At 38.2% G+C, this 22,521-nt stretch overlaps 2 protein-coding genes across 7 annotated transcripts in view; one reads left to right on the top strand and one right to left on the bottom strand.

The window, feature by feature from the left end:
* ORC2 (origin recognition complex subunit 2) overlaps window positions 1-8,201 on the top strand; it is a 44,374-nt gene extending 36,173 nt beyond the window's left edge. For all 3 annotated transcript variants that reach the window (XM_030327539.1, XM_030327538.1, XM_030327540.1), the window contains 3 exons: window positions 3,151-3,212; window positions 4,329-4,447; window positions 6,447-8,201. In XM_030327539.1, coding sequence (XP_030183399.1) covers window positions 3,151-3,212; window positions 4,329-4,447; window positions 6,447-6,533 — 268 coding nt within the window. In that variant the 3' untranslated portion in view covers window positions 6,534-8,201. The remainder of the gene's footprint in view (window positions 1-3,150; window positions 3,213-4,328; window positions 4,448-6,446) is intronic.
* Window positions 8,202-12,091: 3,890 nt separating this feature from the next.
* Window positions 12,092-22,521, bottom strand: part of NIF3L1 (NGG1 interacting factor 3 like 1) — a 22,770-nt gene continuing 12,340 nt past the window's right edge. For 2 of the 4 annotated variants that reach the window (XM_030327544.1, XM_030327543.1), the window contains 2 exons: window positions 16,369-16,452; window positions 12,092-12,505 (listed from right to left, as the gene is read on the bottom strand). In XM_030327544.1, the coding sequence (XP_030183404.1) occupies window positions 12,321-12,505; window positions 16,369-16,452 (269 nt within the window). In that variant the 3' untranslated portion in view covers window positions 12,092-12,320. The remainder of the gene's footprint in view (window positions 12,506-16,368; window positions 16,453-22,521) is intronic. The other 2 variants (XM_030327546.1, XM_030327545.1) reach the window with 2 other exon arrangements.

Here is a 22,521-nt window from a genome sequence, read left to right as displayed (position 1 = left end):
GGTTATGCAATAGGCAGACTCCTCAACAGTAGTGTCAATATTTTTTTTTCTGAATTTTTATATTTCTAAATTTTTTTTGAGAGACAGAGAGGGCACAAGTCAGCGAGGGGCAGAGAGAAAGTGAGAGAGAGGGGGATAGAGAAGCAGGGCTCACCCAAAGTGTGGCTAGAACTCATGAACCGTGAGATCATGACCTGAGCCACCCAGGCACCCCATTAATTATTATATTTCTAAATAAGACATCTCAAGATAGTGGTCACTGGAGGAAAAAGAATTTTGATTTTACTTAAATCTGAGGGTTATTTTTAATTATATACTGAACATTCTGATTCAAACATGGGGCCCTTCACATGAAATAACTCATTTGATCCTCACAGCTACTCCAAGGTAGATAGCAATGGGCAGAGATTTTGATCCACATCTGCTGGGCTCCAAAGTTCTTGCCCTTAAAGATCTTTGTATAATGTCTCTAGTGGAGCCCTTTCAGCAGCCCCACCAAGAGGTGTATCTGAATTAAGAAATGCTAAGAAAAGCTGGATATGGCATAAACTGGCAAAACATAAGGGGCATGATAACCTATTGAAAAAGGCTTTTAGTACCAGTTCCCCCCCCCCCACCAAAAGAATAGAATTCTAGAGCAATTTTTAACAAGATGAAGTGTTTGAAAACAATAAACCCTGTTAAAAATAATTAAGATTTGAAAAGATGAAAATAGTGTGTTCTTGGATGAGTGGACTGAACATTATAGAGGTAGCAAGTGAGAATGTGTTGGACCTATAATCCAAACATCAATTTTTCTTGTGTTTTAAATTTGACAGAAAAATGCAAAGTTTCTTAAAGCAGATGAGACTAGCAAGGTCTTTTTTTTCTCCCAAGAGCAATGGACACATCTAGTCAGGATGGTACAATAGTTTTCACACTTTTAATTCATCCCCTTTTGTTCCAAACACATAGCATTAATAGATAAAATATAAAAGGACCAAAGGAAAAACAAAAAAAGATTATAGCCTGACTGAAAATATGAACATCTCCATGAAGCAATCATAGAGCAGTGAGAGAATGGAAGCCACAGCCCAGCTGTGTTCTGGATGTAAGAGCAGCAAAGGCAGTTGGGAGTCTGACTTATGTGGGGTAACAGTAGTAGGACAATACCACGTACTGTCCAAACCCAGACATTTCTGTTCAGGACAAATGCTAAACCAGACAGGATGGTAGACATGAAAAAAAGCATGTAAAACAATACTTTATAGTACTGTAATACTTTATGTATTATGTAGTATTGTAATACTCTATGCATATGTCATTATGGTTAAATTTTAAAATATGCACAGAAATGAAAAATACCTAATTCAGGATAGTACAGACTGTATAAAAGGGAGGGGAATAACTAGGGGATGGGATAGGCAAAAACTTTCATATCTTTTCATTCTAGAAAAATTTTTCCCATTTATTTTTCTTTTATGTGTTTACTTTTTTAAAAACTTTTGGAGTATTCACAGAAGGCTACAAAGAAATGTCCAGGAAAGTCCTGAGTACCCCTTTCCCAAATACCTCCCATCACAGTGCAGTATTAAAACCAAAACCAGACATTGGTAAAATCCATAGAGTTTATTCAGATTTCACCATGGACATGTGCACTCATTTGTATGTGTGCAAGTGTATGCTTATAGCCCTTGCAGTTTAGTCACATGCGGAGCCTTACATAACTATAACCACCACAGTCAAGATACTCAGCTGTATCGGTACCACAAGACTCCCTCATGTTAGCCCTCAATTACTGATTTTAATTAATTTTGTTACTCTGTAAAGCTGCTTTGTAGACCTGAAGATTAGTATTGTATTAGTATTGAAATATGCATTAAAGTGGTATCTAATCAAAATTTCTATTAAATTGCAATAGAAAAAGGTTTCAATCTTCTTATGTTTACTGTTAATGGACTATTGCAAGTTGCTGTGTATGAAGGTGGGAATCCATACAATATAAGTACAACGTTAAATAGGACTCTGCTCTAATGCAAGCAGTTTTTAGTTTGGCATACTTAAATGTCTATGTATTAGCCTCCAACGCTTTTTTTTTTTTTTTTTTTTGAGAAAGAGAGTGAGTGCGAGTCGGGGAGGAACAGAGAGAGAGGGAGGGAGACACAGAATCCGAAGCAGGCTCCAGGCTCCGAGCTGTCAGCACAGAGCCCAATATGGGGCTCAAACCCACGAGCCGTGAGATCATGACCTGAGCCAAAGTCGGACGCTTAACCGACTGAGCCACCCAGGTGTCCCTGATGCTTTTTTTTTTGTAACTATGAAATTTTGTTTCATTCTGCAAACTCCTATATCATTTAGTGTTTACTTGGTATGAATGTGATAAAAAAATCTTAACATTTAGCTGTGTAGTCAGTGGCAGTATCTAGTTCTAACATGGTCAGATGATCCAGAAACACTTATGTGATTATTTTCTAAATCATCTTAAAAATGAAAATGTAAAGATTTAAAATTTTTGCCACACCCAAGGACTCCTGAAAATCTCAGGGTGTGTAACATGCTTCCAGCCCCATAATTCGACTTTGTGCAGTCTCCTGTAGAAATTGAGATGAAAGAATATGTACAACTTAATGTGGAGTTATTTTTAATAAAATTGGAAGTAAACATCCAAAACAGGTAGGGCAGTGGTAACTGTGCGGTACACGGTATGACAGATGAGCAGCCATTAAAAATTTAGGAAGACTTTTTAATGATATGGGAAAATCAGTAAGTGAAAAGGTGAGATATAAAATGGTATATACTATATATAAATGCATGAATTTGTGTTTCCACCCTGCTTTATTCCACAAAGATTTGAGAAGGCAGCATACATAAATATGATTTCCACATCAAATGTTTGTGGTTGTTATTTTAGGGTTATGGGATTAATATTCTCTTTACATTTTATTATATATTCAAAATGTTCTAACCTGAACCAACCTGTAGCCTTAAAGAAAACTCCTAGATTTTCCTTAAAAGTCTATAAAAAAGCTTCTCTTTTTTAAGTAGGCCAGGTTCCTTGGAGAAAAGAACAGAAGAGAGTATGTATAAGCCAAGTATTTCAAATTATCTTTGTGTATTTTACTGTTACCTTTTGATGTTAACGTTCTGGATTTGAATTTTTTTTTTCCTTAGGGGGATCTTCAGGCTACTAATAAAGTATCAACTGGATAACCAGGATAACCCTTCTTACATTGGTATCCGATATTTATAATATTAAATTGTTTGACTTTGTTTCACCCCATAAATTCCTTTTTCTGGAATCTAATAATAGCACTGCAGTGTTTCAAAGGAGCAAATAAATGGTTTGGTCTGTGATCAGTTTGTCTGCCACATAGCACATTTTCAAGAAGCCCCACAGATAACACCACTTAACGCACTGTTTGCCAATGCACATTGAAAGACCCCATCTGGCCGCCTTTTTTTTTTTTTTTCAATGTTTTATTTATTTTTGAAAGAGAGAGAAAGCAGGGGAGGGGCAGAGAGAGGAAGACAGAGAATCCCAAGCGAGCTTCATACTCACCGTCAGTGCAGAGCCCACGAGCCTCAAACTCACAAACTCTGAAATCGTGACCTGAGCCGAATTTGGGCGCTTAACCAACTGAGCCACCCAGGTGCCCCATTTCCGGCCTATTTTTAAATTTCCTATGGTAGTAACTGTGGACATGTGTCTACAGATAACATATTTCATATGCTGGGCATCTTAGCAGATTTTCTTCCCCTTGGGTAAAACCGTTAACTTAGATAAATATTTTAATAATCGTTCAGCTCTCCTGACTTACTAGTGCCTTCTTTAAAAGTCAGCGTTATTCACGCGTTTAAAGCTGCCCAGAGTTAGGTTTTACTTGGTCAGTTGACTACTTTCAACCAATCAGTTCTCTTTAAAAATAGATATATCTAGGGGCGCCTCGGTGGCTCAGTCAGTTAAGTGTCTGACTTCAGCTCAGGTCATGATCTCACAGCTTGTGGGTTTGAGCCCCGCGTCGGGCTCTGTGCTGACAGCTCAGAGCCTGGAGCCTGCTTCGGATTCTGTGTGTCTCTCTCTGCCCCTCCCCCACTCACACTCTGTCTCTCTCTCTCAAAAAATAAATAAAACATTAAAAAAAATTTTTTTTTAAATAGATATATCTAAGTCACGGTATATAATAATTAAGTTTTCTCTAGTTCGTTTCTTCCAGAGGTACTTAAAACTGACTACTTTGGTATACTGTGGCAATAGCACTTTTTTTCTGTGTTCTTTGGAATGGGTAACCATATATGGGGTGACGTCTTAATTGCTAACTTATGTTCACATCTCCTTTTGAACTCTCTAGGACTTTCTTTTCAAGATTTTTACCAACAGTGTCGAGAGGCATTCCTGGTCAATAGTGATCTGACACTTCGGGCCCAGCTAACTGAATTTAGGGACCACAAGCTTATAAGAACAAAGAAGGTAAGACTGCTGTTACAGATTATATGCCAGGAATACCTTATCTCTTGTTTAGTTAAGGATAAGTATGCCTTTGAGTCGACTTTAGGAAACAAATAGAGGTTCCATGACGGGTCACAAGGATCCATTTAGGCCATGTACCATTTAAGTTCTATAGATTAAGTTCTATAGAAAGAAGTACTCAGCTTCAAAGCAGAAAGCCAGGGTAACAGACCATTAGAAATATAAGTCAAATAATTGTATTCCCTTTTCCCTCTTTTTCTTCTACCACATCACCAATTGAGTCTACATGGAGCACTAACTACATATCAGATATTGCACTAAGTATTAGGATACAGTAGTAAGCAAAAACTGAATTTCTTTTCTGATGGAGCTTAAAGTCTAATGGAGGAGATGGGCATTTGTCAAATAATCACACACATGTCAATTTTTAATTGTGGTTAAGTCCTATGATCAGAAGGGTACATGGTTCTGAAAGAGTGTAATATGTGAATCCGACCTAATTATGGTTATCAGACCACTGAGCTGAGATCTCAAGGAATATTGGGAGATAACTGGTCAGAGAAAAACAAGGCCAGCATGGCACAGAATGAGAGGCTGAAAAGACAATGGTATACTGCTTTTAGGCCACGGAAAGGACTCTAATCTTCATTTGAAGATTAAGGCAAGTCATTAAAAAAATTGTTCTGACTCTGGTTATGCAAAGTGGAATGGGGCAGGGTGAGGTGGGAATTGCTAAAAGTCAATTCCCAGAGACCAGTTAGGAAACTGTTAGTAGTCTGGGTGCGATGATGGTAACTTGATTACGATGAAGAGAGAAAAGGGGTTGGAATCCAGATATACTTAGGAGGTAGAACTGACAAGAATTGATAATAGGTTGGATGTGAGAACCAAGGGAAAGTGTAAAGAATGATTTCTGGTGCCTGGTGTGCATAACCAGAGAGATGGTAAGATCACTGGATGAGAAACATTTTTGGGTAGACAGATCATAAGTTTGTGATTGCAGTATATTTGAACTTACTCTTTAAGATTCTTTCGAGATTTGCAAATGGAGATGTCAGCTAGGCAACTGGATATCCTGGGACAAGAAACCAGAGGAAAAATTGGGCTAGAGATAGAAGACTGATCCTTGCATATTTAGGTTGTAATGGAAACCAGGCATTGGTAGGACTATCATGAGAGAGGACATACAGTGAGATTAGGAGGCCAGGAACTAAGCCCAGAAGTGTGACATTTAATGGCTAAGTAGAAGATAAGCTTGTAGAGGTGGGAATAATAGCCAGACAGCCAGGAAGAAAAACAGGATATGATGTCACAGAAGCCAAGAGAGGCATGTTTTAAGAAAGAACAGTCAGCAGTGCCAGGTTCTGCAGACAGGCCAAAAAGATGAAAACCGACAATCTGTATTGGACTTAGGAATAAGGAATTCCTTGGTGGTCCAAGCAAAAGTTCTTTTGATGACATATAATGGTGGTAGTAGCTAGGTTGGACTGGGTTGAGTGAAAGGTGAAGAAGTGGAGACCACCAAATATTGATGACTCTTCTGGAAAGGTACAGAGGTTGGGTGATAGAAATAAGAGTCTAGTGAGGGTTATTTTAAAAAGGTGAGATACCTGGGGGACACCTGGCTGGCACAGTCAGTAGAGCATGGAACTCTTGATCTCAGAGTCATGAGTTCAAGCTCCACGTTGGGGGTAGAGATTACTTTTTTAAAAAGGGGATTAGGGGAGATACCTGGATAAAAGAACCAAGAAATCAGTATGTAAAATTCTAGAAAGACCAGGAGGGTAAAGAAATCTACTTACTCTCCAGTCTTTCCCACTATGAAGTGGTTTAACTATGAATTCAGTGTATTTAAATATATATGCCTGCCCTTTTGCCTTAATCTTTACATTTCCATATTTATGTAAAATATTAAATCTATTTTTCTGTTTAACCTACAACAAGATTCACATATATCTTTACAAATGACTAACATCCAGGGTATTCTCACATCTTTTAGGGAACTGATGGAGTAGAATATTTGTTAATTCCTGTGGACAATGGAACATTGACCGATTTCCTGGAAAAGGAAGAAGAAGAGTCTTGAAGCTGCCCTTTACTCTTATTCTGTAGAAGGGTTGTTGGACCCCAGCTGCCACTCCTCTAAAGTGTTGTGTTTACATCTAACATTAGACTCTTTTTTCCAGTGTATAAGACTTAAAATTAGGAGGGGGAATGTCATCGATTAGAACCTTGATTAGCCTGGCTGGTGTACCATCTCTAGTACTATGCAGTGGTCCTCAAGTAGGAGAAAACGTGCCTTTCATTCATTACCTCTCTGGAGACTTCATGCTGGAATGAACAGTGTGCTCAGGGACTATTTGGAGCTGGTTGTTTTTGAATTCTTTTATACTAGAGATGATATTATTCCTAATTTTTTGAGGGCCTTTTAAACACCCCCCAGAGCTGATTGTTTGCAAATGTGTTTATTCTAGAGTATGGAAGTACAAAAACATTGGCATCACATAAATCTACTTTATTTGCTCTTCTGTCAGAGCTGATGAGTATAAAGGAGAAGGCAGATCATCTCCCTGTTCTTGAAAGGCTTAACAAAAGGTGTGTAAGACTGGGGAAGAGTAGGTGATGTCGCTTTCTCCTTTTGGATTTAGATTACATGCTGGTGGGGGTAGGGAGGAAGAGGGCATGACACTATTTCGTTGGGACAGTGGGAAAAGCATAATGAGTATATAAGATGTGTACCCACCTTAGAAAGCACATGAACAATAATCATGGTACTTGGAACAATTAATATCTGTGCCATCATCCTCATGACACAAGTGAGAAGCCAGGCTACAGAAACACAATCCTGAATTACATTTTAGTCATTGTTTTCAAGAAGACAGAAAATAAAAATTCAGTTATTCTTCTATTGACATTTTTTTCTTCAGTAACATGCAAATGAGTAGCATATAAATGGCTGCTTTAATCTTGATTTCTCTATCAAGTAGACCTAAAACTCACTGTAAGACTTTTCAGTTTTTTTCTTAAAGTAATAATTTCAAGCCTTCGAAATATTTACACAAGTCTTTTTCCTTAGGAAAGAGAAAAAGGCTAACCTTGGCCACTGGTCGGCTTGTAGTCTTCACATACTCCCTTAAAATTATTTCATACTTGAAAAAAAATTCTTCATTGAAATACCACTGTAATAAGATAGGAGTGAAAAATGCTGATGCAGTACATACTTTAACTTGTAAACCCCTTTCATGAAAATATTTCCCTAAATGCTCAGAGTTGGAAGTCATTTATTTGTGCCATCTAATTAATTTTGTTAAATCCACATGAGAGTTTAGTCTTAAATATAATCAAAATATTTAAACAAATCTGTACATGAATTTGATTCTAAAAATTTTTGTCACCGAAGGATATTCAATGAAAAGTGAGTTTTCCTTCCAGTCCCTATGCCAACCAGTGATAGGAGTTTATTCCTCCAGAGGTATTCTATGCACATGGAAGAATATGTCTATATCTCCTTTTAAAAACACAAATGGTAGCATATGATTCGTACTGGTTTGCACCTTGCTTTTTTTTGCTTAATGTCTAGTTTATAACTTATAGTATTATAAAGTATATAAAATCTTTAATGACCTAATATGCAAGTTTTGCATTTGCCCTTAAATATCTACTGGTTTATTTTTATAGTTTTTGTGTCCATACTACTTGCAAGCAGTTATGTGTCAATAGTCTATTAATAAATAAAAAGCCAATTTGGATAGAATCATTTTTTTTAGTACTGATTTTTTACTAAAAATAATTAGAAGTCCTTCAAATATTTTATAAGTGCATCTTACAGACCTGATGAAGATCTTAGCAGAATTATTCTACACTCTTCATTTACTTGTTTCAGTATTGATGTTCATTATACTGTCAGTGAAGAGCTTGACTGCTAAGGCTCCAACTTCTGTTGTTGCTTCTGACAAGAAATAACAGACCTGAAAAACTTGATTTTTTCTGGCTGCTCTTAATAAAATGGCCAAATAAGGGGCGCCTGGGTGGCGCAGTCGGTTGGGCGTCCGACTTCAGCCAGGTCACGATCTCGCGGTCCGTGAGTTCGAGCCCCGCGTCGGGCTCTGGGCTGATGGCTCAGAGCCTGGAGCCTGTTTCCGATTCTGTGTCTCCCTCTCTCTCTGACCCTTCCCCGTTCATGCTCTGTCTCTCTCTGTCCCAAAAATAAATAAACGTTGAAAAAAAAAAAAATTAAAAAAAAAAAAAAAAGGCCAAATAATACAGGCCCAAAAAAGGCACAAGGGATGTGGAACAGGCATTCTTACACTCCACAAAAGTTGATACGACGCTGAATCCCTGATGCAGAGTGCACTAAATCAGCTCTTGTGATGCTCTAAAAACTGACTTTCTTAGCATGTTTGTCATTTTAATACATGAACATTTCATTCATATAAAATCAGTTTAGGGGACAGCTAATAGATTTTTTTTCTTTATCTTTTAAAAAAGTTACTTACTTTAGAAGTCTTTGTTGTCCCCCTGATTCAAATGTGGAGCCAGTAACATTGTTCAGAATGTATTTTCCTACATTCTAGGTGAGAAGACTCTTCCAGCCTAGTCCTGAGTAGCCAACAGGTGACAAAGTCATGAGGGTCTGCCTTATCACAGACTGTATGGCCTCTAAAACTAAGGGATAAAAAAAGTGTTATGCAAATGACTTTGTTCTAGGCTTTCTACAATTACTTCTCCCTTAGGAGAGTCTCCTACATTTTTTCAAATTGCTGCTAAAACATTTTTAATCTATGTTTGTTGAACGCTCATTACACAGAAGGCTCTATGCTAGAACAGGAGTTTTAAGGACATGAAGGTCAAGTACAAAATATCTATTATGAGGTTTTAATAGCGTTAATAGTATCCTTACTATGCTCAATAAGATAAACTTGAAATAACTGATGCTGTAGACAATGTGACATTAAATGTGAGTATAATAAAAGAAAACTACAAGATTTTCATAATTTTGGCATGTAGCACACTTTGGCCTCAAGCCCTCCCAAGTATTCATGTCACCATTGTTACTTTTGCTACCTCAAGTGTAGTCCTCAAGATGGCAGCAGCAGTATCTCTTGGGAACTCAAATGCCTGGGCCCTACTCAAGCATCTGAATCAACCTGCATTTTTTGTAATGCATTTTTTTTTTTACATTTATTCATTTTTCAGAGACGGAGCACAAGTGGGGGAGGGGCAGAGAGAGGGAGACACTGAATCCAAAGCAGGCTCCAGGCTCCAAACTGTCAGCACAGAGCCTGACGCAGGGCTCGAACTCATAAACCATGAGATCATGACCTCAGCCGAAGACAGACGCTTAACCGACTGAGCCACCCAGGCGCCCCTTTTGTAATGCATTTTTAAACTACATCTCCAGATGTTCTTGTGCACATTCAAGTTTGAAAAGCAATGATAACACCTTAAAGTTAACAGTTCAGAAAATTTGACAAGCAAAAATAAAGAATTCATCTTCAGTAGTACTTTATGTTTTAAAAACTACAGAGGATATATTTGGGAGTACTTTTAGTTACTTAAAAATGCTAGCATGCCAGTAAAGAAACTTAAAAAAAAGTGACATCGGGGCGCCTGGGTGGCGCAGTCGGTTGAGCGTCCGACTTCAGCCAGGTCACAATCTCGCGGTCCGTGAGTTCGAGCCCCGCGTCGGGCTCTGGGCTGATGGCTCAGAGCCTGGAGCCTGTTGCCGATTCTGTGTCTCCCTCTCTCTCTGCCCCTCCCCCGTTCATGCTCTGTCTCTCTCTGTCCCAAAAATAAATAAACGTTGAAAAAAAAAATTAAAAAAAAAATGACATTACTACTACAATTTTTAAAGCTTATTTTGAGACAAAGAGACATGACAAGTTGAGAGGGTGGGGGTGGGGAGCGGGGAGATTGCCAAGCAGGCTCCACACTATCAGCACAGACCTGATGCGGGGCTCAGACTCATAAACGGCTAGATCATCTTGACCCCAGCAAAAGAGTCGGACACTTAACCAACTGGGCCACCTGGGCACCCCAATAATGTCATTCTTTAAAAGAAAAAAAAAACTCTTTAGCAATAAGTATGTCCAATCATGAATTCTTCGATCCATTAAATCCCCTCTGGAACTCTATCCAAAGGAATTAATCCACAACCTTCAGCATGAGTAACTGTTAAGTGTGCCATAAAGAGAAAAAAACAGTTTGAGAAATTACTGGCCCCAAGCTATTTCTTAAGTACCATCTCTGACAATACCTTTCATGCCTCCTGCTTTCTGCCCTGACAAGTGAATTAATTACTTGGGCTTTTTCAATGCATTGTGTGGTTCCTCTTTACTTGGTGTTTGTTCACGCTGTACCTCTTGACTGAAATCTATCCCCATTCCTCAGATAACTTTCCCTGTAAGCCCTCTGCATATCCTTAGCATAGTTAATTACAATATACTCTAAAATATCATCCAAATTTCTGTCCTATTCTCCCCACTTCTTTATGGGCCCAGCACATAGAACACAATGACTGAGGCAAATGCCATTAAGATGGTCTCTCAAAGCTGTCTGCTATCTCATTCTCTCTACTTTGGTGTCAACCATCCCTCATCCAAGCTTTCTACTTGGGCTTCTGAATCTTTTCTGGTTCTCCTCCCACCTCCTCTCTTGGCTCCTCCTCTGACTCTAACTAGGGACATTTCTTAAGGCTCAGTCCTATCGAGTTACTTCTGCAGTGAATCAATATTACAGCAAACCACCAAGAATAATTTGTGAGTCAGGATCCCAAATCCTCTGGGCGATGATTGGTAGGAAAAGGGTCCTACAAAAAAAATGTAAAATCCTTTTTCAGCATTTTATAAGATTTGCTTTCATTATTACCAAAGTAAAAAGCTCAGCAGAGAAACTGGAAATATAAGTATTCAAACAAAAAACCTCCCATACCAGCCAGAGAAAATCCCAGTGAAAATGGATTTCTTTTCCTTCAGAATTCCTTATATAACTCCTATATCAGTTTTACCGTCAGTGTTAAGAAGTAAAGAACACAGACCGTGAAGCAAGGCTACCACATTTTGTGTCCTAACTCCTTCACTCCCTATCTACGTGACTTTGGACAAACTCCTTAACCTCTGTTTCAGTTCACTCATCTGTAAAATGGAAATAATAATAATACCTGTATTCTTATTTATAGGGATTGAAACTGTTTATAACATACCTGAGAGGGCCTAGCACAAAATTAATACTGTATGATAACTGGTATTATTTTGAAAGCTAACCATCTTTTATATATTACTAATAAAATTACAGGTAAGTTACCCAAAAGCAATAAAACAATAGTTATGAATAATGGTCATGTATATTAAGAAAAAAACCACAAAAACAAAACCTCATCCTGATTCTGAAATTTATGTGAGACATTAGTGATCTATGAACAGGAACATACAGACATACCTTATCACCCCCTAGAGGCTGCTACCTAGAACTCAGTAATCTCAAGTTTTTTAAACTAACCAAGAGCAGAGAGATCTCAAATGACAGATCTCATCTATAATTAAGCTAAGAAGAAGGTACTTACCAAGAATGTTAAGTAATCTTCCTGGAGTTGATAAATATGCACTTCACATTGTATCATAATCTTAATTCATCTTATAATAAATATTTGTTAATAGTAGTTTGTTTAATACGTTTAATTGTTAAGTGTTTAATACATTATGGTTTTTACCATACAAGCTACAGACTATTTGGTGAAGCAGATTTACAAACCAGAAATAGTGTACATTCTAAGACATTCTTCCAGACGGATACTAAGTCTGCTGATTCCTGTTACGCATTCAAGTTGGGAGCAAATCAATTTGTAGACTCTGTCATCTTGTTGTCCCTGTATGCTTTAAATCACATGAAGAGGGTCCCTGTCTCTTTCTGACAGGATAATATTAATCTTATTTTCCAAGTGAGCACCCAGCATATCTCGAAGATCAGAAAGAAAACCTCGTTCAGTGTTGCTATGTTCACAGAGGATGACATTTATTCCTTGGGATGCAGCATCCAGAACATCATGATGGGACATCTCACCTGCCAACAAAGGAAAGAGCAAATACTTAAATATTAGACACAGAGTCTGTGGAATGCTGAACCATAACTGCAGAAACACCAAGAATTCATCGTGTAAAAAGCAGAACTTTACACATAAATCTAGAAAGTAATGTACAGGTTTCTTAGGTGTCTTCCAATTTAGAAAGAGATCATCCCAATGAGAATTCCAAATTCTTCCTCCTTGGCAGACTCAGACAAGAATCTAAACTCCCGTATGCAATAGCATCTAATACCGCCAGAACCAGATCTACAAGAACACCCATTCAAAATGTTTCCATAAGAAGATAAACGAGTACTGCTAAGTCAACTGGGGCTTTCAGAAAATTTCTCATCTATATCAATATCAAATAACAAAATATCTCCAGAAAATCCTAGGTATAGTTCCCAAACACTTCTTTATGCTTTGTGAACACCAAAATCTTCAGTATCGGCTCTACTCTAATAAGGATAAAACAAGCTTAAGGTTACTTCTAAATTAAAGACAAAGTAAGTAAGTAAATAAATAAATAAATAAATAAATAAATAAATAAAATACAGGGTATTTATTTTCCTTTAACTTAGGCAAAATTCCTAGAAATTCTGAAGTTGCTGGTAGAAGAGGAGCTCCTCTTTTGTAAAAAGGTTTAAAAAAACTCCAGTGTTCTGTATTTTTTGTAATGTGTATTTAGAGAAGAAGCACAAGCACATGCATGGGTGGTGCAGAGAGAATCTCAAGCAGGCTCTGTGCTGTCAGCGCAGAGCCCCACAGTACAATCTCACTGTTCATGAGATCTTGACCTGAGCCGAAATTAATAGCCAAGACGTTTAACTGACTGAGCCACCCAGGTGCCCCAATAGTTGCTTTTTCCTATTTTAGAGAGAGTGTGTGTGTACGCAAGGGAGGGGCAGGATAGGGAATCCCAAGCAGGCTCCATGCTCATTGCAGAGTCCAACAGGGCTTGATCCCATGACCCTGGGATCATGACTGAGGCAAAATCAAGAGCCAGATGTTCAACTGACTGAGCCACCCAGGTGCCCCCTCAAGTGTCTTGAATTTTTTAAAAACACTATTTGTGAATTTCAGGACTTCTGATTTTACAGCAAAAATACACAATTTAGCTTGTTCATAACAAGTCTAATTTTGAAATATGTTTAGAGCCCTGAAAACATCAAAAAATAAGGTTCTTAGGGAAAGGTTCAATCCTCCACGCTTTCCTGCTCCCCAATACATGTCATTTCATATATGGGATATTTTTTATTCAATAATCTTTTAAAATATCTTAATCTGTAATAGTAAAGGTAATAGTAAATAGTAAAGGTAATAGTAAAGGTAAAAATAGTAAAGGTAAATAGGAAAGTAAAAAGAAGAAAGATACTAAGGGGCTCAGTTAGAAGCCATGCTTCAGGAGAGACAAGTCTGGTGACCTGGACAATTATAAATGCTGTGAGGAGAAGGCATGAAAGGCAGGGCAGGGACAGGGGGATCTGCAAAGACTCTGTACTAGCTAAAGGCAAAGGGAAGAAAAGCCTAGCTTAGGAGGGTAGCTGTGGGAAAGAAGCAAATGAGAATTTATATTTACAAGGAGCAAATCTGCTGGTCTTTCTAGGATACTACCCTTAACACCCTGATACTACCATGTTACACTCAGAGTAAGGGTGATGAACATCAGGAGAGGCCTATATGCGCCTTTGACCTGGTGCTTTTCATCCCTAAAGTTATACTCAAAGCGACGCCTCACAGATCATAGACATCTAAGGTCAGCCAGATAAGAAGATACTTTCTATTTCCCCAAGTAACCAGATAGGAAGGCTATTTTAACAATTTTGAACTGCATGAATTTATCTTATGCACATATTGCTTAAAAGTGTAAACAAAGAAAACTAGGGGTGCCTGGGTGGCTCAGTGAGTTGAGTGTCTCTTGATTTTGGCTCAGGTCATGATCCCAGGGTCATGGGATGGAGTCCCACATCAGGCTCCATGCAAAGTATAGAGCCTGCTTAAGATTCTCTTTCTCTTCCTCTGCCCCTCCCTCCCACTTGTGCACTCTCTAAAAACAAAGAATAATTAAAAACAAAAACATTTTAAAAGTCTCTTTCAAGCCTATTAAAAAAAAAGAACTAGTTTTAAGAAAGTCATTATTTATAAGGAAATAATCACATCCCCCAAATTTAGAGATATACCACAAAACAAATGGCCTATACTCTTCAAAAATGTCAATGCTCTGGACAGAGCCGAGAAACTCTTCTAGATGCAGTGTGTGCTCACAGATTAGGTATCAATCAGAAAAAGATACGCAATTCTGATCATTTGGCAAAATTTAAATATAGACTACATATTAAGTAAGTGTCTTAACAATCCTAAATTCCTGTATTTGATCATTGGTCATAAAAGAAAATGTCCTTAGTTCTTAGGAGATATATGCTGATGTTTCTGGGATAAAAGGTCATGTATGAAATTTATTACAAAATGGTTTCGGGGGAAACACATAAATAGAAATATATTTATATGCACACCCATAGATATATATTTATACACATACACACACAGAATATGTATCTAACACAGAATATGCAAATGTAGCAAAATACAACCATTAGTGTACAAAGTGCCTCCAAATCTTCTGAATGATGGGCCTTGTACCTATTAGACGTTACCCTCAAGGACAGAGTATAAAGCTGAACAATTACCATCTGATAGAAATGCATACTGGAGGTTAAAGAGAAAGCAACAGGAGGGGCACCTGGGTGGCTCAGGCAGCTGAGTGTCCGACTCTTGATTTCAGCTCAGATCAGGATCCCAGGGTCTTGGAAATGAGCCCCACGTCAGGCTCTGTACTGACTGTGAAGCCTGCTTAAGATATTCTCTCTCTCTCTCCCCCTTTCCCCCTCTGCCCCTCTCCCCTGCTCATTCTCGCTCTAAAATTAAAAAATGAAGAATTAAAAAAAAAAAAACGATAAAGCAATAGTAATTGGAGAGGAAGGCATGACCATCAGGGCAGGAGCCAGACAGTGTCAGAAAAAGCTTCTCAGAGGAGGTATCTTGAGCTTATCACTAGAAGTAAAGGGCAAGGAAGGCATTCTAGCCAGAGAAAACAGCAGAAGGCTGCATGAAAGAGGATGAATGTTCAGGCCTGACCAGGACACGTGAAGGAAACCACTAAAGACTTTTTAGCTAGGATAATATTATACACCATCAAATTTGTACTTTTGAAAAAAAAGTTAATTTGAGGGTTGTATGTGGAAGACTTAAGATTAGATTTAAGTATTTCATGTAGAAGATGATGCTTGAATAGAGATAAAAGGAAAGGCTCTATAAAGATTCTGGATGGGGTGCCTGTGTGGCCTAATTGGTTGAGCATCCAACTCTTGATTTCGGCTCAGGTCATTATCTCATGGTTCATGGGTTCAAAAATAAATAAACCTTAAAAAAAAAAGATTCTGGAGCTAGAACTGATAGGAACTAATGATTGGCTTTAGTGGCTTTAGCTAAGGTGGAAAGGTAGAAAGTGTCCCATTAACAGACATGAAATCTATGAGAATGTTTAGGAAGAACACAGGTTAAATAAATACTGAACACAAGTTTTTAAGATAATCTAACAGTAAATTGTTTAATGACTTTTTTTCCCTCTAAAAGAATATGGTTTCAATTTACTAGTAAAAAAATAAATAAAATAAATAAATAAAAGAATACGGTCTATCTCCAATTTCAGTGCAGTTCCTATTTAGTTCAGGTTCAAACAACAGGTATTAGATCCATCTATATGCCGGTGCTGGCTTAAAAACCTGTTTTTTTTTTCCTTATAAAAAATAAAGCTGGGAATGATACACACAAAAAAGAAAAGGAGACCCAGAGGCTATCGTACCTGTGAGGTAAAGGTCAGCCTCTACCCCCTGCAGCACGGTGCTCCCAGAACCAGCACACAGGGCCACGACTCTGACTGGAGACTCTTCAAAATAAAGGAAACAAGAGACCAACACATTACAATTCCCCTTCATTTTAATATTATAATTTATATCAATAATCTTTCACATAATGCAGACTTTACTCCTGGTCTCATTACCAGTAAATGAACTTTGCTTACTGAATTTAAAAAAATAATAAAACACATCTTCATATAGACAGATGATTCTTTGGTATTGCAAAAATAACCCAATACAGGGCTATTAATTCCTTCAAACAGACATAGCTGTGCACAAGCCCACATAAGGCTGGTAAAGTGACCATCCTGGTTTTCCAGGCAACAGCGAGAGATAGGCAGGTACCAGCTCCTTCTCAGGTGAGGGACTAAAAGGGCTAGTTATAGGAATGCTACAAACTCATTTGACATGTATTTTTAAATATCATATTTAACTCAAAAGAACAACCTCTGTAGAGTTGCTGTAGAGTAAAATAACAGAAACTTTGAAGCCCAAATCCAACAAGTATTTAGCACTTAAGGCTTCTAGAATGGACACTTCATTACTGGTCATTCCATCAGTGGTATTTTGAGAGAGAGGCTGAGGGTGCCCTCTGCATGGAGAGCTCTGGGACCCCCTGGCCTATACCTATTTCAGGTACAGCTGTGCTGCCAGGGTGCCCCCTGTGCAAAGCACTCAGGTTCCCCCCCACCAGTCCATGTCTCACCTCAGCTCCACAGAGCGCACAGAGCACCCTGGAACATTTGGCTTACATCCACTTCAGCTTCAGTTATCCTGCCAAGGCATTCTCTGAGAGCCTTAGGACCACCCCAGTCCATGCCCACTTTAGCTCCAACCATCCCACTAGGGCAGCTCCAGCACAGAGTGCCCTGGGAGTCTGCCCATGCCCAACACCATTCCAGCCAACCAAAGTCACCAGGCACACAGTCTACTCAGGGATGACCATACATAAGACCATTCCTTCAAGTTGGGGAGAAGCAGCTGTTCCGCATAATTCATAGAAGTGAACACAGAAAATCAAGCAAAATGAGAAGACAGAAGACCGAAGAATATGTTCCACATGAAAGAATAAAATGAAACTTCAGAGAAAGAACTAAATGAAACAGGGAGAAGTAATACTCCAGGTAAAGAGTTTAAGGTAATGGTCATAAAGATGCTCACCAGACTGGAGAGAAGAGTGGAAGAACTCAGTGAGAACTTCAACATAGAGACAGAAATTTTTTTTTTTTAAAAAACCTATCAGGGTACCTGGGTAGCTCAGTTGGCTGAGCATCAACTTTGGTTCAGGTCAAGATCTCGCGGTTTGTGAGTTCAAGCCCCACAATGGGCTCACTGCTCTCAGTGCAGAGCCTGCTTCAGATCCTGTGTCCCTCTCTCTCTGCCCATCCCCCACTTGTGCTCTCTCAAAAATAAACAAAACATTAAAAAAAAACCTACCAGAAATGGAGAATATAACTGCAATGAAAAATACATTAGAGGGAATTAACAAATGCAGAACAGATCAGTGATTTGAAAAACTGATAATGGAACACAGCCAACCTGAACAGAAAAAGAAAAAAAAAAATTTAATGAGGATAGGTTAAGGGATCTCTTCAACATCAAGTGAACAATCATAGCATATATCGGTCTCAGAAGGAGAAGAAAGAAAAAGGCAGAAAATTTATTTGAAGAAATAACAGTTGGGAAGCCTGGGTGGTTCAGTCAGTTGAGCGTCCAATGTCAGCCCAGATCATGATCTCACAGTTTCTGAGTTCGAGCCCCATGTTGGCTTTGCACTGACAGCACAGAGTCAACTTTAGATCCTGTCTCCTTCCCTCCCTCTCTCTCTCTGCCTCTCTCCCACTCATGCTTGCTCTGTCTCAAAAATAAACATTAAAAAAAAATTTAATAAAAAATAAAAATAAATTTAAAAAAGAAAGAAAGAATAGCTGAAAACTTCCCTGACCTGGAGAAGGAAACACAGAGAGTCCAAACAAGACACACCCAAGGAGATCCACACCATGACACATAATAACTGAAATGTCCAAGACTAAAGATAGAGAATTTTAAAAGAAGTAACTGAGAAGCAAAAAGTTATTTATATGGAAAACTCTGGAAGGCTATCAGCTGATTTTCAGCAGAAATTTTGCAGGCCAAAAGGGAATGTATCATGATATATTCAAAATGCTAAAAGGAAAAAACCCACCATCAAGAATAATCTACCCAGGGGGTACCTGGGTGGCTCAGTTGGCTAAGCATCCAGCTCTTGACTTCAGCTCAAGTCATGATCTCATGGTTTCATGGGTTCAAGCCCCACATTAGGCTCCATGCTGACACTGTGGAGCCTGATTGAGAGTCTGTCTCCCTCTCTCTGTCCCTCCCCTGCTCATGTGCTCTCTCTCTCTCTCAAAAAAAAAAAAAAAAAAAAAAAAAAAAAGAATAATCTACCTAGCCAGATTATCATTCAGATTTGAAGGAGAGATAAAATGAGTTTCCCAGAGAAGCAAAAGTTAAAGGAGTTCATCACCACTACACCAGACTTACAACAAATGTTAAAGAACTTCTTTTAAGTAGAAAAGAAAAAGCCAGGGGCGCCTGGGTGGCGCAGTCGGTTAAGCGTCCGACTTCAGCCAGGTCACGATCTCGCGGTCCGAGCCCCGCGTCAGGCTCTGGGCTGACGGCTCGGAGCCTGGAGCCTGTTTCCGATTCTGTGTCTCCCTCTCTCTCTGCCCCTCCCCCGTTCATGCTCTGTCTCTCTCTGTCCCAAAAATAAATAAACGTTGAAAAAAAAAAAAATTAAAAAAAAAAAAAAAAAAAAGAAAAAGCCATAATTAGGAAATAGTTATGAATAAAAAGATGTAAAATATGATGCCACACACAACATGGGGGAATAAAAAACAAGTCCTTTTAAAAGGTGTTCCAACTTGGGGTGCCTGGGCAGCTCAGTCAGTTGAGCATCTGACTTCAGCCCAGGTCATGGTCTCATGGTTTGTGAGTTCAAGCCCCACATCAGGGTCTCTGCTGTCAGCACAGAGCCCGCTTCAGATGCACTGTCTCCCTCTCTCTTGGCCCCTCCACTGCGTGTGCGCGCTCTCTCTCTCAAAAATAAACATTAAAAAAAAAAAAAAAGGTGTTCGAACTTAAGTGACCATCAATTATAGATGGCTATATATTTAGGGTCCTATAGAGAAACTTTCTGGTAACCACAAACACAAAAATCTGTAACAGATCCACAAAAACTGAAAAGAAAGCAAGCCAAGCATAACACTAAAGAAAATTACCAGTGACAAGGAAAGGGAACAAGAGAAGAAAAAAGGAACAGAACAGAACTACATAAATAACCAGAAAACAATTAACAAAATAAAAATAAGCACATACCTATCAGTAATTACTTTAAATGTAAATGGTGTAAATGCAACAATCAAAAAATATAGGATGAAGTGAGTCTCTTGTAGGCAGCATATAGAAGGGTCTGTATTTTATCACTTCAGACCTAAAGATACATACAAACTGAAGGAAAAGGGATGGAAGAAGATTCCATGCAAATGGAAGCAAAACAAAACAAAGGTAGCAATACAAAATAGACTTTAAAACAAAGATGTAACAAGAGAGAAAGAAGGCATTACATAATGGTAAAGAAATCAATGCAAAAGAGGATATAACAATTATAAATATCTCTGCACCCAACATTGGAGCACCTAAATACATAAAACAAGTATTAACAAATATAAGCAGAAAGTTTGACCGTACTATCATAACAATAGGAGACTTTAACACCTACTTATATTGATGGATAAATCATCCAGGCAGAAAATCCATAAAGAAACAGTGTCTTTGGACAACACATTAGTGTTAGCAGATATATACAGAACATTCCATCCCAAAACAACAGAATATACCTTCTTTTCAAACGTACATGGAAGATTCTCCAGGATAAAACATGTTAGGCCAAAAAAGAAGTCTCAATCGGGGCGCCTGGGTGGCTCAGTCTGTTGAGCGTCCAACTTCGGCTCGGGTCATGATCTCACGGAGTGTGAGTTCAAGCCCCGCATCGGGCTGACAGCTCGGAGCCTGGAGCCTGCTCTGGATTCTGTGTGTGTGTCTCTCTCTCTGCCCCTAACCCACTTGCATTCTGTCTCTGTCTCTCTCAAAAATAAATAAAACATTTAAAAAGAATTAAAAAAAAATAAGCCTCAATAAATTTGTGAAGACTAAAATCATATCATGCATCTTTTCCAACCACAATGGTAGGAAACTAGAAATCAATCACAAGAAAAAAACTGGAAAAAACGACAAACATATGGGAGCTAAACAACCAATGTGTCAACAAAGAAATCAAAAAATACAGAGACAAATGAAAATGAAAACATGATGGTCCAAAATCTTTGGGACACAGCAAAAGCAGTGAAAGGAAAATTTACAGTGATACAGGCCTACCTCAAGAAACAAGAAATATCTGAACAATCTAACCTTACATCTAACAGAATGAGAACAACAACAAAACCCAAGGTTAGTGGAAGGAAATAAAAGATCAGGACAGAAATAAATGAAATACAGACTAAAATAAAAAAACAATAGAAAAGACAAGGAAACGAAGAGCTGTTTCTTTGAATAGATAAACAAAAATTGATAAACCTTTAGCCAGACTTATCAAGAAAAATAGAGAGGACCCAAATTTAAAAAATCAGAAATGAATGAAGTAACAACTGACAAAACAGAAATCCAAAGAGACTACTATGAAAAATTATATGCCAACAAACTGAACAACCTAGAAGAAATAGATAAACTCTTGGAAAAACACAATCTTCCAAAATTGAATCAGGGATTAACAGAAAATCTAAACAGACTGGGGCACCGGTGTGGCTCAGTCAGTTGAGTGTCCGCTTCTTGATTTCAGCTCAGGTCATGATCCCAGGGATGTGGGATCAAGTCCCATGACGGACTGAGAGTGGAACCTGCTTAAGATTCTCTCCCTTCCTCTACCCCTCTCCCCACTGATGCACACACTCTCTCTCTAAAGTAAAAACAAATAAAATCTGAACAGACCAATTCAATGAAATTTAATGGGTAATCAAAAAACTCCCAACAAATACAAGTCTAGATATATAGATAAATTTACCAAACAAGGAAGATTTGATAGGTATTCTCCTTCAACTATTCCAAAAAATAGAAGAGGAAGGAAAGCTTCAAATACATTCTACAAGGTCAGCATTACCCTGATACCAAAACTAGACAAAGACACTCCCAACCTACAGGCCAATATCCCTGGTGAATGATGCAAAAATCCTCAACAAAATACTAGCAAACCACATTTACCAATACATCCACCACAACCAAACTGAATTAATTCCAAGGACACAAGGATGATGCTTCAATACTCAGAATATCAATGTAAAACACATTAACAAAGGATAAAAATCATATGACCATCTCAATAGGGGCAGAACAGGATAAAATTCAACATCTGTTCATGATAAAAACCTCAAAGTGGGTTTAAAGGAAACATACCCTTAATAGGAACAAGACAAGGATGCCCACTCTTGCCACTGGAAGTCCTAGTCATAGCAATCAGACAATAAAAGGCATCCAAATTGTTAAGGAAGAAGTGAAACTCTCACTATTTGCAGACAACATAATAGTATACACAAGAAAACCCCAAGACTCCACCAAAAGTAATAATAAATGAATTCAATAATGTTGCAAAATACAAATTAATACACAGGAATCTGTTGCATTTCTATACACTAATAATGAAATAGCAGAAAGAGAAATTAAGAAAACAACTCCATTTACAACTGCACCAAAAAGAATAAAATAGGAATAAACTCAACCAATGAAGTCAATGTCCTATACTCTGAAAACTATAAAACACTGATGGAAGAAATTGAAGGTAACACAAAGAAATGCAAAGATATTCCACTATCATGGATGTGATGAATTAATATTGTGAAAATGTCCATACTACCGAAGCAATCTACAGATTCAGTGCAATCCCTATCAAAATACTAACAGTAGTTTTTACAGAACTGGAACAAATAATACTAAAATTTGTATGGCTGCACAAAAGACCCTGAACATTGAAAGCAATCTTGAGAAAGAACAAAGCAGGAGGCATCATC

The sequence above is a fragment of the Lynx canadensis genome, chromosome C1, assembly GCF_007474595.2.
Source record: "Lynx canadensis isolate LIC74 chromosome C1, mLynCan4.pri.v2, whole genome shotgun sequence".
Taxonomy (NCBI): domain Eukaryota; kingdom Metazoa; phylum Chordata; class Mammalia; order Carnivora; family Felidae; genus Lynx; species Lynx canadensis.
This window is presented reverse-complemented; position numbering and strand designations above follow the sequence as displayed.